The 17,167-nt window shown below is 43.3% G+C and overlaps 1 protein-coding gene across 3 annotated transcripts in view; it reads right to left on the bottom strand.

Annotated features, from left to right (window-relative positions):
- The window catches only part of ZCCHC2 (zinc finger CCHC-type containing 2), a 139,425-nt gene that overhangs the window by 65,806 nt on the left and 56,452 nt on the right, over window positions 1–17,167 (bottom strand). For all 3 annotated transcript variants that reach the window (XM_089674863.1, XM_089674865.1, XM_089674864.1), the window contains exons 4-5: window positions 16,718–16,789; window positions 3,397–3,506 (exon numbers count right to left, since the gene is read on the bottom strand). In XM_089674863.1, coding sequence (XP_089530989.1) covers window positions 3,397–3,506; window positions 16,718–16,789 — 182 coding nt within the window. The remainder of the gene's footprint in view (window positions 1–3,396; window positions 3,507–16,717; window positions 16,790–17,167) is intronic.

Genomic DNA, 17,167 nt, shown 5'->3' with positions numbered 1-17,167 from the left:
TTTCAATAGTTAGTGGTGTCAATATTACAAAAGTTTTTGACTGTATGAGAAAACCTGTAGGAGAAGGATGTTGACTTTCTTCCAAACAAATGAAATTCTAACAGTGTGATTTTTGTTCAGGAAAAATTGTGCATATTGTAATGAGACCCGTTTAATATGTCTGAAATTCCACTTAAATAGCAAGTCTGTGTGAAACTGTAAGGGCTTTCCAAATAAATTAGCTGACTTGATGGCAAGAATGAATGTTCTGACAAACAATTTCTCAGGATTTCTGTATGACCATTCAAATGAAAATCTATCTGCATAGCCCAGCTTTAGAGATGCTCCTGACTCATCAAGTCCACAGACCAACAGTCAGGAGCCTCACCAGGCTGGCAAAGTACATTCTTGTGGGTCAATCTGGGGCAAAAGAGAATGCTAAAAAATCCCTTGACCTTTTCTGTAAAGCAGATGAAGAAGTGTTAGTGAGGAAAGGCCTAGATCTGGACAGATAGATCCTATCGAGTTGCCAGAGCATCCACTGAGAAAGCATGTCCACAAAAATGTAAACCCGAGTTGAATATAGTGAATATAACTAGAACGTTCAGTTTGTCCACTGCTCCTATTGCTTCAAGATCTCCTGTTCCTCGTTGAGGCAAGCTTAAAGCGGAGTTCCACTCATCCTGTCAAAAAAAAAAAGTCAGCATCTACAAAATCTGTAGCTGCCGACTTTTAAAAAACAGCCACTTACCTGTCCCTCCGTCCCATGGTGTGTCCCCCGCAGACCGTTTCACCTGCCGTCCTGGATTCCTGGAGGCCGGCATCTTGAGTGTGGGCACCTGGCTGTGACTGCTTGCGGCTTCATAGCTGGGTACCCACTGCGCATGCGCGAGTAGCGCTGCGCTTCATGAATGGTCCTGTAGTCTTCTGGGACCTGTCACGTGTCCCTGAAGACTACAGGGAGGGAAGGAGGGAGGACACCTTCCGTTTCCAATCGCCTAGGCGGTCCAACCGCAATTGGGAGCCGGTACCTGTCAAATTCGGGTACCCCCCCCGCCCCCAAAAAGGTGCCAATCCTTAATGGGCAGCGGGGGAGCAGTCCTTAAAGCGGAACTTCCCCTTTTGGGTGGAGCTCCCCTTTAAGAAGTGGCATGGTCCAATTGTATCCAAACCAGGTGACCTGACAATAGGATGATTCAGAGATGTAAAAACAACTACATCTCCTGAAAATACTGGATCCAGAAAGGAAGACTAGAATTCTTTGACCATTAAGTGCCCTGTACCAACAGGGAGCCCATGCCTCCTCTCCAGCTCCAAAGGCTGGCATTCCATGATCGGTTTTTCCAGAAGGTGAAGAAAGAACTTCCAACTCCAGAGGTTGAAGGAGCCTCAGGAGCAGACAAAAATCGGTCAGCTTCGAAACTCAACTTGTCCCATAACAACACAGTGCAGTGCTGAGACAGTCTGGGATGGTATTATACAAAAGAGGTTGCCTCAAAGAGGGTTACCCACTGGCCCATGACTGCAACTTAGAGGAGGGAAATTCCTGGACTGAAGGGCAAGAATAAGTCTGGATGGACAGAAGATTTTCCTGTAGAATATCTTCTGGCCTATGCAGTCTATGAGATGATTTCAGTGCCAATCTCTGAAGATTAAGGACACAACTGAACAGCTACGACATTTGGGCAGTGAGACATTGTGCAACCGCCAACGCCGACTGTTTTCTCAACAGTAGGTCTCCCAAATATCCCGCAATGGGGATAGTCTGGGAGGGCAATAGGGCCAACACTGGAGCCAACACCCTGGGGAACACTCAGGGTACAAGAGTACTGGAAATATGGAGGCCTGTAGGTACACAATCTAACTGATCACAAAAAAACAGAAAGTCCCCTGGAGGATTGGAGCAATGGCAGATCTCATGGAGACCACCATGCAAAATCTTTTAAACTTACAAGCCCGAAATGAGACATACATGGGAAAGATCCTGCCAGAGGAACGTTTTGCCATAGGAACTGGTGAGAAGCCAAAGAGGGATCAAAAAATGAGGGTTCAGTTTGAATTGCGGAGATATCTCATTCACTCTACCCCAAGGGCAAACTATCCAGGTATCCACAAAGAGTAACAAATGCCCCTAAATTTGGAAAGTGGGTGCACCTTCATGCTGATATTTTTCTTTTGAGTGTTTAGCAAGCTTTTTACCCAGACTTTGCAGGTGGCCAGAGAACCAAGCTTGGGAGACCTGGTATCTTATTGAGACCTGTATATTCCAAGGGTAAGGAAACAAAAAGGAAGGATAATTTACAGACCTTTTCCCAAGCTTCTTGCACTGAGGCATGGGAGTGCTCTTGTCTACAGTGACAGTCGTGAAAATATTAAGTGCTGGTCCAAAGTGATATTGTTCCTTGAAGACCATACAAATCATTGGTCCTTGGAAGCAGAATTTGTAGATCAGTACTTTAACCACAGTACTCTATATATGTATACACATTAACACCAACACAGGTAACAAGCCAAGATGTTTCCAGCAGGCCATCACAGCCAAAGTGTAAAGCTTCAGCTCACTGCTCCCACATGCTCTATCATTAAAAAAATCAACTGCCACAGTGGAAGGGTCTCTTTAGGGATTTTGACAATTTTGCCGTGGTTTTGACGAATTAAATCACAACCAAAACAGGGCGAACAGAAAGGTCCAGCAGTTAGAACTAAGTTCTAAACAAGGTTTCCAACCATTCATCAGGGGGTTCCTTAAATGCAGAACATTCTCTAAAACCAAAATGACTTCCTTGCTAAGGTGTTCCACTGATGTATCCACAGTAGGGGTAGACCATTGTTCACAGAGGAAAGGTTACAGAGCATGAGCATGTAGACAGTTCACCCAGTTCATGGTGTCAATGCCAAGTCCCAGAATGCTTGAACGTCACTTTCAGCCTATCCTCACATCCATTTCAGTGGGGTCTGGATACAGAACTCCCAAATCCAAGCTGAGGGCGGCAGCACCAGATAACTTGCAGAGACCAGCTCTAGCATTAACATAGGTAAGGATCTAGAATGAAGGAAAACATGTTGAATAAAAAAAAATGATTCTAGCAAGGTTAAGTTAGACTTCTCAGCAGAGCTCAAGAAAGGACATTCCTTATATAGGACACAATGAAAAACTGAGGCATGCTAGTAGGAAAAATGGCCTACAGTTCTTTTGTTTTTCAGCCTCCAATCTCTGTTGTAAGCAGCAGTATAGGCTGAATGTGTTTTCCTCAATGGGCAAGAAAGAAATTCATTTTGAGAGAAGTAGATTTTAACCAGATGTTCAGTGTATTTAAAAATATTTAGCCAGATGCCAACCGATATGAAATGCATTGTATGCTTTTAAACCTAAAATATATTTAAAATACTAAAATACGTTCAGAAGCAAAAACTTACTGTACTATAGGCTCCAAGTCTGAACACTGATGATCCTCTCTCCTTTTTCCTAGGTGTAAGGCATCTATTATAGTATTATCAAAATGTTCATTGGACAACTCCTTTGGAAGCTGGTGGGAAAGTTGCAACAAATTACTGAGGTTACCATAATACCTAAAGAAGATCAATCATATAATATGACAGTGACCCAAAGCAAAGGCAAGAATCTGGAATTAAGAGAGCGAACAAATACAACAATTAAAAACACTTTTTATGCAAGACTTTAGAAATGTGCATTACCTAAAACAAAACCGCATAAACAAATGGGTCAAACTATCTCTGAACTGCTACTCAAGCCTGATCAGTATGGACATATTTTGTAGAGGGCACTTCCAGCAAAGCACATTTCATTAATTAATAAACCAAAGCCTAGGTTTGCACCTGTGTGTGCTTCTTTATGCTTTTTCTGGTGAATTTTGCAGCACGTTTTTGATGCAGCAACTATTACACATCTCTGATATGGGACGTTTAACTAGTCCCTGACCGTGCTATAGCCAAAAGACAGCTACAGCACGGTTGGCTAGTTTTGGAAGGGCGTCCATGGACATCCTCCCATAAACCACACCCCCGGGGTGCACACCGTACTTGAGCTGTGATCGCTGTGTCCAATTCACAGCTGATCACAGTGTAAATAGGAAATGCTGGTGGTCGGCAGCCTTCTCCTCACGCTGTCATTGCGTGAGAAGGAGAGCCGTAAAGCGGCATTTCTCAGAGTGGACATCTACACTGATCATCAGTTCCAGATATCAGTGCCCATCACTGCCACATATCGGTGTAGCCTCAGCAGTGCCTCCTCATCAGTGCCACCTATTAAAGCCCATCAGTGCCGTATAACGGTGCAGCCTGATCAGTGCAGACTATCAGTGCCCATCACTGCAGCCTCATCAGCGCCCATCAGTGAAGGTGAAAAATCACTTACTTTCTGTTACAAAGTTTTGTAAATAGGAAAAACTTCTTAAAACATTTTTGGTCTTTTTAGTTTATTTAGCAAAAAATAAAAACCACCAAAAGAAAGCTCTATTTATCTAAAAAAAAAAAAAATGCTAAAAATTTAGCTTGGGTACAGTGTTGCATGACCGCGCAATTGTCATTCAAAGTGCTGAAAGCTGAAAATTGGTGGTCTCGCAAACAGGTTAAGCAGTGACGAGAACCAAGGCCTTTTTGGCCAAAAGGGGGCAACCCCCCCTCTCTGATATATGCAAGCAAGTTAGTCACAAAGCAGTTTCAGAAGTATTAACTCCACAAAAATAAGGGTGGGTGCTATGTCCATCAATTAACTCAGAGAAGAGGATTTTAGGGTGAATAAAAACCCATTTTCTCTTACGTTCATTTATGGACACAGCTCTTCTGATTATTGACTAGGATGCCCCAAAGCAGTGTCTCAAGAAGGGGTGGGCAAACAAAAAAACAAGGGCTCCTAATCAGTGACCTGCAGAACCTTGAAGCAAAAATAACCATCCAAAGATGTAAATACATCAACAGACGACCGAGAGCCGGCTTGCAAATCTGAAAGGCTGCCAGGCCTTTTCCTGGACCAACCGCAAGCACCAAATGATAATCTGACCTCCAAAAGGAAGTCATAGCAGACTTCAAAAGAATCGCGTGGACCACATTCAAGGAGTGCAACGCAACCTCCTAAAGATGCAACCACTGTGGACAGAAGGCAGGCAGGACAATGCACTCATTCAGGTGAAAATCCAACACCACCTTTAGAGGAAAAAAAAGGGCATGAACGGCAAACCACCTTATCCTTGTGCAAGGGCAAAAAAAAGGGCAAGACCCACAGGAGAAGGCCACCAGTCTCGACACTCATCGTACAGAAGTGATGGTGACCAAGTAGGCAACCTTGGAAAAGGTAAGCAGGGGAATATTCAGAGTACTCCCAAAGGGAGACTTTCAGCGGACACAAAGTACCAAATTCAGGTAAACAAGAACAGACAGGAGGCACTACATGACAACCCTGGATGAAAGCGCAGATCAAGGAATGCATGGGGAAGAAGAAGAATTGCTTGCCTTTAACCACTTACCTAGTGAGCACTTTTACCCCCTCCTGCCCAGGCCAATTTTCACCTTTTTTTTAATTTTTATTTATTTCAGGTACTTATATAGCGCCGTCAATTTACGCAGCGCTTTACATACATATATTGTACATTCACATCAGTCCCTAACCCTCAAGGAGCGTACAATCTAACCTTTCAGTGCTGTCGTGCTTTGAATGACACCAAAGCGGTCATACAACACTGTACCCATATGAAATTTTATAATGTTTTCACACAAACAGAAATATCTTTTGGTGGTATTTAATTTTTTTTTTTTTGCGTTAGAACTGAAAAAAGACGCAAGCTATTGAGCAACTCCCTGTTGGAGAAAGGCTAAAACCCGAGCCACCAAGAAGGAACATGGGTGGACACTAGTGGTGCACCGAAATTAAAATTCTGGTGCCGAAATGGATACCGAAAATTCAGAATGCATGTGGCCAAAAACTGAAACCAAAATGTCTTCGAATGTGGGAGTGGGGAGGCTCAAATGCATTTATTTATTTAACTTTAATGTGTATTTTTATTTATTTTTTTAACTTATGATAGTTACAATAGTCCCCTATGTAATAGCACATGAGTGACAGATCCCCTTTGTAGGAGGGAGGGGGGGGGGCACGAGAGGAGCAGTGTATACACTCAGGCTTCCTCACTGGCTGCCCCTATGTCACTGCTGATTTTTAAATGTAATTACCGGCTTTTTTTTCCCTTTCACTATAGCTCCAAGAATGAACTGTCATTCTCCCCTCTGCTAAAGGAAACTAAGGGGCAGGATCACTGGGTAATGTCACTGTGTGACCCCGCACCTTAGTTTCTCTTAGCAGAGGGGAGAATGACAGCTCCTTCTCAAAGCTATAGTGAAGGGAAAAAAAAAAAAGCAGGCAATTGCATTTAAAAACAAATTAAATGAAGCAATGCAGCGCAGCAATATATAAATAAATATAATGGTGCTTACAATCTAATGTGCCTGTATAAATAGTGAGAAACACTGTAAAGTGAGTTTTTAACCCTGTAGTGTCCCAGGAGGACACAATTTATTGTGAGTTGAAGATATTTTGTTTTAATAAAGGCTGTTTTTAGTAGAAATACTACACTATATTGAGCATTTTTTGACATGGATATAGAACGATCTAGATCTGCTTAAAAGTGCTGGCAAACGGTGGTGAAGATCTGTGTACCATTATACCCTCCCATGTTAAAGGGAAAAAGAACAGTTTGAACTGTCATTACGGGTCAAACTTGGAGGTGAGCGCAATAGAGGGTTGAAGGTGAAAGAGCACTAAGGGGTGACACAGGAGCACCGTACAGGTTTATGCAGTAGTATGTTTACACTGGTCCACTTGAAGTACAGCAGATTTAACCACCTGCCCTCTAGAGGATTTACCCCCCTTAATGACCAGGCCTCTTTTTGCTACTCGGCGCTGCACAAATTCAACTGATAATTTCGTGGTCATGCAATGCTGTACCAAAATTAAATTTACATCCTTCTTTTCACAAAAATAGAGCTTTCTTTTGGTGGTATTTGATCACCTGTGCGCTTTTTATTTTTCGTGCTATAAACAAAAAAGTACTGAAAATTTTGAAGAAAAACTATATTTTTTCATTTTGGCTATAAAAAATATATAGCAAACTCAAAGTTAGTTATAAATTTAGGCCAAAATGTATTCCGCTATGTTTTTGGTAAAAAAAATCCCAATAAGTGTATATTGATTGCTTTGTGTGAACGTTGTAGCGTCTACAAACTATGGTATAGATACTGTAATTTATGCCTTTTTTTGATATACAGCGCTGCGCTAGTTTAACTGACAATTGCGTGGTCATGCAATATGGTACATAAATGAAATTTATGTTCTTTTTTTCACAAAAAGAGACCTTTCTTTTGGTGGTATTTGATCACCTGTGCACATTTATTTTTGGCGCTATAAACAAAAAAATTTTGAGAAAAAAAAAATATATATATATATTCTCTCTTTTCTGTGATAAAAAATATCCAAAAAACTAAAATTTCGTCATAAATTTAGGCCAAAATGTATTCTACTCCATGTTTTTGGTTAAAAAAATCCCAATTGCTTGATTGCTTTGTGTTAAAGTTATAGCGTCTACAAACTATGGTATAGATAATGGAATTTACACAGCTTTTACTTTCTGACTGCCCATCTCATTTCTTGAGGTGCTAAAATACCAGGATAGTACAAACACCCCCAAATGACCCGTTTTCGGAAAGTAGACACCCTAAGCTATCTGCTGAGAGGCATATTGAGTCCATGGAAGATTTATTTTTTTTCCACATGTTTCTGGAATATGACAAAAACTTTTTTTTTTTTTTTTACACAAAGTTGTCATTTAAATATTTCTGATATATTTCTCGCACAAGCCATGGGTATATGTGGAATTACACCCCAAAATACATTCTGCTACTTCTACTGAGCCTGAAATCCAATGACCACTTTGAAAGCCTGATGGTGCGCAACTTCCTCATTTCACTTCCTCCCTACCTATCACAGTTTCAAAGGCCCTGAAATGCACAGGATAGCACCAAACCCCCCCCCAAATGACCCCTTTTTGGAAAGTTTACAAATGGCGCTGTTTATATCCTGTGAAACTGAAGTCATGAAATGCTCGTAGCTTCCGAATTCTTAGACTATAGAGATGATTGGCACCACTCTGGTCTCCAATCAGATCTATGATCAGCTGGCAGAAACACCGGCTGCATTCTCAGGTTGCCCCGATGGCACAGGACTGCCCGAGAAGGCCGTGGAAGGCAGTGGGGCATCGTCTCCCGCTACTTGTTAAAGCAATCCTGCAGCAAATTAGCCACTAGGATTGCTTTTACATGAAAGCAGATCGCCAGCTGAAAAAAATGATACCAGGATGATGCCTGCAGGTATCATCCTGGTATAACCATTCAAAGTCCAGTGATGTACCAGTACGTCGTTGGTCCTTGTTGGGTATACTGTATATGCTATGTTCTTTTTATTTTTTTGTATGCAGCCTGTGGACTGAATGCAAAAAAAAGAGAAGAAATATCTGCCAGAAAAAGTATGTGGTATGCCCACCATTAGAATATACCGCCTTGCACCCACCCATTTCTAATGGTGGGCACACATTAGGTCACACTTTGCCACAAGCGCCAGTTCCAAGATTGTACAAATGTCTAAATAGTGGCACGCTTGAATAAAAATTGTCCACGTATAAGTGGTACCCCATATGGAAAAAGGATGACACCAAGTCCCAAACTATCTTGCCACTACTCCCCATGTAGTCTTGGCATCTGGGGGGCTCCACATGACTATCTTTTCCCTCGTAAATCCGAAACTTATAAGCATAGCCTGTTGCCCTCTCACAGGTCTTCTACATCTTGACCCCATATCTGGCACGCTTGCTGGGGAGAAATTGTTTGAATGCAAGGCGGCCAGAAAAATTAATGAGGGACTCATTAACGCAGATGTTTTGCTGGGGAGTATAGACATCTGCAAATTTTTGATTAAGGTGATTTGCGAGGAGCTGAATTTTGTGGAGCCGGTCAAATTCAGGGTCACCCCGAGGACGACAGAGTGTATTGTCATTGAAATGCATAAAACACATTATACTCTCATATCTATGCCTGGCTATGGCAGCAGAGAACACGGGCATCTGGTGAATCGGGTCTGTGGACCAATACAACTGGAATTCATATTTTTTAGTAATGCCCATGTTGAGGGTTAGGTCCAAAAAAATTTAAATTCCGAAACCGTAATGGGTTTCCATGTGAATGGTCTGGCAAGGTTAGAATTTAGGTTGGCGGTGATAAACTGTTGTGCATATAAATTGCTTTGATCCACAATCAATGCATACAGATCTTCTGTGAAAAACAGCTCCAAAAAATCAAGGCGAGTAGTTAAATTTGCTGCAGAATTTGTGGGCTGCCAATCGGGATTTGCAAGCACATCTGGATACTAGGGGATCTATGGGCCTGTGTGCGAATTCTTGGTGGTTGCGGGACAATACTTGTGCTCGCCAATGCACCAGCTTGTACTGCACTTATGGGACTCGCCACGTTGCCAAGTGATACTGCAGTGCTGGTATTATTATTATTATACAGGATTTATATAGCGCCACCAGTTTCCTCAGCGCTTTACAATATGACGGGAGACAATACAGCAACAATGCAGTTCAATACAAGAGGGTAAGGAGGGCCTGCTCCTTGGAGCTTACAATCTAAGAGGTACAGTTGCAAGAAAAAGTATGTGAACCCCTTGGGATTACGTGGAGTTTTGCATGAATTGGGCATAAAATGTGCTCTGAACGTCATCTAAGTCACAACAATAGAAGAACACAGTCTGCTGAACATAATACTACACAAACATTAGATGTTGCCATGGTTTAATTGCACATAACATGTAAACATTCACAGTGCAGGGAGGAAAAAGTATGTGAAGCCCTAGCTGAAAGACTTCTCCCAGAGCTAATTGGAGCCAGGAGTGAGCCAACCTTGACTCCAATCAGTGGGATGATATTGGATGTGTTGCTGACAGCTGTCCTGCCCTTAAAAAACACACACCTGTTTTGGGTTTACTGGTTTCAAGAAGCACTGTCTGATGTGAACCATGCCTCACAGAAAAGAGCTCTCAGAAGACCTACGATCAAGAATTGTTGACTTGCATGAAGCTGGAAAGGGTTACAAAAGTTTCTCCAAAAGCCTTGATGTTCATGTGTCCACGGTAAGACAGACTGTCTACAAATGGAGAAAGTTTAGCACTGTTGCTACTCTCCCTAGGCGTGGTCGTCCTGTAAAAATGACTGCAAGAGCACAGCGCAGAATGCTGCATGAGGTAAAGAAGAATCCCAGAGTGTCAGCTAAAGACCTACAGAAATCTCTGGCACATGCTAACATTTTTGTTGACACATCTACAATAAGGAAAACATTAAACAAGAATGGAGTACATGGGAGGACACCACGGAGGAAGCCATTGCTGTCCAAAAAGAATATTGCAGCACGTTTGAAGTTTGCAAAAGAGCACCTGGATGTTCCACAGCACTACTGGCAAAATATACTGTGGGCAGATGAAACCAAGATTGAGTTGTTTGGGAAGAACACACAACACTATGTGTGGAGAAAAAAAGGCACAGCACACCAACATCAAAACTTCATCCCCACTGTGAAACATGGCGGAGGGAGCATCATGGTTTGGGGCTGCTTTGCTGCCTCAATGCCTGGACAGATTGTTGTCATTGATGGGAAAATGAATTCCAGAGTTTATCAAGGCATTTTGCAGGAAAACGTACGACCATCTGTCCTCCAACTGAAGCTCCGCAGAGGATGGTGATGCAACAGGACAATGACCCAAAGCATACAAGTCATTCAACAAAACAATGGCTGCAACAGCACAGAATACGCCTTCTGGAGTGGCCTAGTCAGAGTCCTGACCTCAACACAATTGAAATGCTGTGGCATGACCTTAAGAGAGCGATTCACACCAGACATCCCAAGAATACTGCTACACTGAAACAGTTTTGTGAAGAGGAGTGGTCCAAAATGACTCCAGATCGTTGTGCAGGTCTGATCTGCAACTACAGGAAACGTTTGGTTGAGGTTATTGCTGCCAAAGGAGGGTCAACCAGTTATTAAGTCCAAAGGTTCACATACTTTTTCCTCCCTGCACTGTGAATGTTTACATATTATGTGCAATTAAACCATGGCAACATCTAATGTGTGTGTAGTATTATGTTCAGCAGACTGTGTTCTTCTATTGTTGTGACTTAGATGACGTTCAGAGCACATTTTATGCCCAATTCATGCAAAACTCCACGTAATCCCAAGGGGTTCACATACTTTTTCTTGCAACTGTATGTGAAAGACCAGGAAGTACTAGGCCACTAGTACTCGACAGTTCACCAAAATGTAGCGCGACACTAGTACTGGCACTCTGCTGCGTATGAGAGTCATCAAAATTTACCGGCAAGTGCTAACAGAGATCAGGCCTGATTCTGCGAACACTGCGGTTTTTTGTGCAATGTATCAAGTGACAGTGACCTACTGACACTGCATTTGCTGGGGGAGAAGCTGGGGGTAAGCGTAGGGGTTAAAACGCAGGGGCTGGCAGGTGCCGGGGCTGATCCCGCTAACGTTTTTTGGGACACTATACTAATGTGAACGCTGGTATAGTGCTGATCTGATCAAACATATTGATCCGTTCTGACACTATACTAGCAATGGAGGTTTATTGTGTATGAGCGTCTTCCTGGCAATCAAGGGGTTAAATGTGATGACTGGTGTACTGACAGGCAATCTGACACTATCTGGGAGGGGTGTGAAAACCACGGGAGCGCGAATCATGTATGTATGTATGTGTGTGTATATATATATATATATATATATATATATGATTTTACACACTTGTGCCGCCCTGTAGCAGTATTTCTGCTATAGGGTGGTCAGGAAGCAGTTACACAAGCAGTTTGTGTTATGGCGCTGCGTCACTGACAATTGCGCGGTCATGCAACGCTACACAAAAATGAAATTTAAATCCTTTTCTCCCTATGAATTGGGCTCTCTTTCAGTGGTATTTGATTGCCTGTGCGGTTTTTATTTTTTGCACTATAAAAAAAAAAACCCGACAATTTTGAGAAAAAAAACTAAATTTTGGACTTTTTGCTATAAAATATGTCCAGTAAAAAAAATTTAAAAATCAAATTTAGTCATAAATTTATGCCAAAATGTATTCTGCGACATGTCTTTGCTAAAAAAAAAATCCCAATACATGTAAATTAATTGATTTACGTGAAAGTTATAGCATTTACAAATGGCACTATAGATACTGGATTTTTTTATATTAATAATAGCGGCGATCAGTGACTTATGGCGGCAATCAGTGACTTATGGCGGGACTGCGGTGGACATTCTGAGACTGGGGGGAACTGACTTGGGCTCACCGACATCCCCAGTGACACCAATACAGTGATCAGTGCAAAAAACACTGACACTGTAATAATGGCACTGGGGAGGAAGGGGTTAACATTTTTAGGCAATCAAAGTGTTAACTGTGTGAGGGGAGTGTTTTACTAGTGGGCGGGGGGGGGTGTTCTTCACTGTTGCATGCTGTCCCAGAAAGCTAATCTCTGCTCTCAGACAGTGTGCTGGGAACTGACAGGGAGCAGAGCTGCAGTGAAAACAATGCAGCTGTGCTCTGTGTCACTGTTTGCCTGCAATCGCCGGGACCCGACAGTAATCACCGGCCGGGACCCGGTGATTGACACCTGCGATCGGTGCCGCGGGCAGGGCGGGCGCGCGCCCCCTACCATGTAAACAAGGATCACATTTATATACGTGATCCTGCCTACAGGGGCCGCTTTGCCGCAGTATATCTACTGTGGGAGGTCCCCTAGTGGTTAAAGAGACGGTCCACCACTTTTTGTTGGTGTATTTGGATCACGATACACAGGAAGTGTACCACACCGATCCACATGATGGCATTTAGGATTTAAAGTTTTTATTTTTGTATGCACTATATTTATAGTACTGGTTATATGCAGTTTCTCTGGGTGTTTATATGTATGCATTGGAAGACATCTTGAATAGCATATACTGATCTTCACGAGCACAGCAATTTGTTTTCACTATTTATACACACACACACATACACATTAGATTGTAAGCACCATTATATTTATTTATATATTGTTGAGCTGCATTTCTTCATTTCCTTTACTTAGTTACATGTGGGAACACATTATATGCTAGCTGCACAATTTTTTTTAGGAGGTTTCATTGCGCTGAAGGATTTCTAAACACATTTGCATATAAAAAAAAACAGTGCCAGTTTTTAAATGGAATTACTGACTTTTTATTCTTTCACTATATATCCAAGAGAGAGCAGTCATTCTCCCCACTGCCAAGGGAAACTATGGGGCGGGGTAACCTAATGACATTACCCAGTGACTCTGCCCCTTAGTTTCTTTTAGTGGAAGAGAGAATGACAGCTCATTCTTGGAGCTATAGTGCAGGGGGGAAAAAAGGCGGTAATTACATTTAAAAACCAGCAGTGACATTTAGCGTTATCTCACTATTTACACTGCTCTTCTCCTGCCATTCTCTCAGCTTCGATGATCGACATAGGCCACTACGGTGACATTGTCCACTTGGCACCTGACCTGGAACCCCAGAGATCCATGCAGTGCTCCAGATACAGACTGATCACTCACAGTTCAAGGTCAATGATGGTTGGCCGAGCCTCCTCCAGAGTCCAGTGATCTAGTGCTGATCTTGAATCCAGGATACTTCCCCAGCCAGACGTGGCTACCATACATTGAGGGAGGAGAGAAGGACTTCCCGGCTTATAGGGAAGGAGACCGGAGCCACAAGCGGAGGGAGGCCCTCATCCACAAGCCCAGATGAATCTGGTCAGCCAGGTAAGCAGAAGACTAGTCCAAAGGCAACAGGTTTTCCCTCTGTGGACCGCCTTGAAGGTATACACCATAAGACCCAGAGCCTGCAAGCAAGACTGCAAGGAGGACTGTCCATGGGACAAGACTAGGTGAACCACAGTCCAAAGCTCATCAGCCAGGAAAAATACTGTGGCATGCTTCAAGCTGAGGCTTGGGACCAGACACTTCAGCCTTTGGGTCGGCGTCAGGACCCCTCCGAAGACTTTCAGGGAGCACATCGTAATTTCCATGTTGTCCGTCAGTGCAGCCTGGGAGTCTCCCACAGGAACAGGTCGTTCAGATAACCCATCACCGCAATCCCCAATTGTCTACGCAAAACCAGTACTGGCTTCAACACCTTGGCGAAAACAAGCCAACCTGAAAGGGAGTACCACAAAACGATAATTTATGACCCTCACAGCAAAATGAAGCAACTGCTGATGTCCCTCATAGGTGGGAATGTGCAGGCATGCAATCTTGATGTTTATGGACACCAGAAAATCCCTCTGATGAAGAGAAAGCACCTCCGAACAGATGTATTACATCTTGAACTTCTGCACCAGAATAAAGCAGTGCCAGGTCATAGAGGTCCAAAAAGGGGCAAACATTTGTTGGAGCCGTAAAAAGCTTGCAGCAAAAAAAAACCCTGGATCCTTTCAAGCTCGGGCACAGGGACTATCGCTCCCTGGAGCAGCAGATCCTGCACACCCCTGTACTGGCCCCGAAGCAGCGAAGATGACTTCTCATCCTGGAAACAGGTGGGGGCAAACATTTAGACGGAGGGCTTGTCTGCAGCCTTGGTGGACTTGTGCAACCAGCAGCTCTGCGTACCACCAACAGGAACCTGGAAGCGCTTGGGGCCCTTGTCAAAAGAGCCAGGAGAACAGAAAAGCCTCTAGAGGGCAGGAAGAAAGGTTCTGAATCTCAGAGGCAGTTTAGTTCCCTTGCAGGCCTGTAGGAAGAAGGTACTCTTGCCTCCCGAGAGACTCTTATTGATTTCATCCAAGCTAGCACCGAAGAGAGTTTCTCCCAGGAATGGCATATCCGTCAACACGTTTGTAGAAGCTTGGACAGCACCCACAGAAGCATCACTGCCAAGACAGAAATGTTGTAAGAAGTGGAGCAGCATCCAAGGATGGCTCACAAAGGTACTTTGGGCCTGGACCAAGTGATCCGCTAATAAGCATGCAGAAAAGACTACAATTTAGTCCAGGAGGGGGGATGAGACCCCACAGGGCCAACCAACTGGCCTAAAGGGGAGGAGAGGAACCCTACAGGGCTGACCACCCCAGGGAGTGTCCGCGACCCGCACCGCACCCGGGAAGGGAGGGGGGAGACATCTACTTACCGATCCATGGAGTTTGCGGGTAATAGTCCCCAGACAGACCCTTATCTCCATCGAAGTGGGGGGCTGTCAGCCAGGGTAGCACTGTGACATGGACTGTAGACTCCCGGTCATATGTGCCCACGCAAGACGTTTAACTCGCTTGCAGCCCCGGTCCAGGATGGGGCTTGTCGAGGCCAACCAGTGTGGAAGCTAAAAGGTCTCTGTGCTCTTAGGCCAGACTGGGGTAATCACTGAATCTAGATTATTCAGCTCATCACTCAAGTCTGGCTGTTGAAGAAAGGTCCCCACAGGAATAAAATCCCAAGAAAAAAAAAAGCCTATGGAACCTCAGCTCCCAGCAGGGAACTATGTCCTTATTCCTAAAACACTAGGCAGAAATAACTGGCTTGCCTATAGCATAGAGGGTGTTCATACCAGCTAGGACTTTTTATAGGTGATGCTGTGTTCTTTTTCTGCCTCCTGTCCTACTCCATGCACTGCACTACATGCTACTGTGACCACAAAGGACCCAGTGCCCAAAGTAAACATTACAGGCCAGCCTTACACAGTGGTGTCCGGTTACAGTTCCCAAGGTACAAACAGAGTATAACCAATCAGGAAAGTTGCTAAACAGCCCAGGGAAGTTAAGCACTTATGTCTTAAAAGAAGTTTCAGAAAAAAAAAGTTTCAGAGAAAAACCTCTCCAGTAGTGAAAAGGTCAAATCACCCAAAGACACTAGCAAAACAAATGAGTCTCATGGAGTGGGTGAGGTTATATGGTGTGCTCTGGGGGGCCTCTAGCAAGTTTTTGCTATTGTCCAATCACCTGACAGTAGCTCCATATAGCCAATGGTTGAAGAATACAAGTTTAGTGTCCTGTCTAATTAAAGCTGACCTTCGCCCAAACTGTGAAGCTGTCTTCCCTTGCCTTCTCCTCCCTCCTTATTGGACTTTTTTTTTAGCACTTTATTTGTGCTGTAAAGCAGTACTTCCATTGTTGCCTAGGCAAGACTTTGTCACCACTCCCAGTGAGTGAGCAGATGTGTCGTAGATCCCTATGGATCCTTGCAGTACATCTGGGCATGTCCTGGAGTACTCTGCATCTGCGCACTTGCTGGTTTTGCCACACAAAAGATCTCTAATAGGGAAGCAGGAAACCTCCCATATTTTTGCACATGCAAGGAATTTAAATCTGCACACTAAAGATCCACTTTAACACAGTTACATTTTACAGGATACTCTGGGCAACACCACTACATTCAGTCATAACACTCAACACTTCTACCCCAACAGGATAAACCCTTAAATCATTCTAAAATACTTGTAGCATTGAGTCCTTGGCTTCAAAACTGAATTGTTTAACTACAACCAAGCAATTCGTTTTATGGGGAGGTCAGCAGTGGCAGCTTGAGCATTTATTTCCCTAAATTATTGGCCAGATCACCAAGTGTTCATAATTTTTGCTTTGTGAATGCATAAAGTTAATTATTTTCACAATATCAGAAACAGGCAATACCATTAACAGGAATTCCGCCAACTCCCGATATGACTTTGTTACTGAAGTTTTGGAGTTATCGGACCAGGTCACCTAAAATAAAATGAAAACAGATATGCTTAATCAACTCAGTAACTCAATTCTTAAGCCATGTCCGTTCTACATCTTATAACTTTTGTCATCTAATCTAACATACTATAAACATTTTTATTGAGGACAAAAATGAGACTGTTGCCAAAAAGCAGCTTTGCTGCTTATCAATCTATTCCCAAAGCAATCATGCAGATACATGTAGTGCCATGAATTTAACTTGCAAGGCTCTGCTGGTGACAATTATCCCAAAGACTTAAGTTCAAGACTGGTTAACCACCTACTGTTGATTCTATTATAGAAAGAAAGACAGTCTCCCTTTATATTTAACCTAGGCTCATTCCTTCAGGCACTGCCTGAGCAACAGCTAGTGTTCCTAGT

Source organism: Staurois parvus, unplaced genomic scaffold (genome assembly GCF_062004578.1).
Source record: "Staurois parvus isolate SC_StPar_1 unplaced genomic scaffold, SC_StPar_1.0 ptg000153l, whole genome shotgun sequence".
Lineage (NCBI taxonomy): Eukaryota > Metazoa > Chordata > Amphibia > Anura > Ranidae > Staurois > Staurois parvus.
Note: the sequence above shows the minus strand (reverse complement) of the source record. Positions and strands in the feature narration are given on the sequence as shown.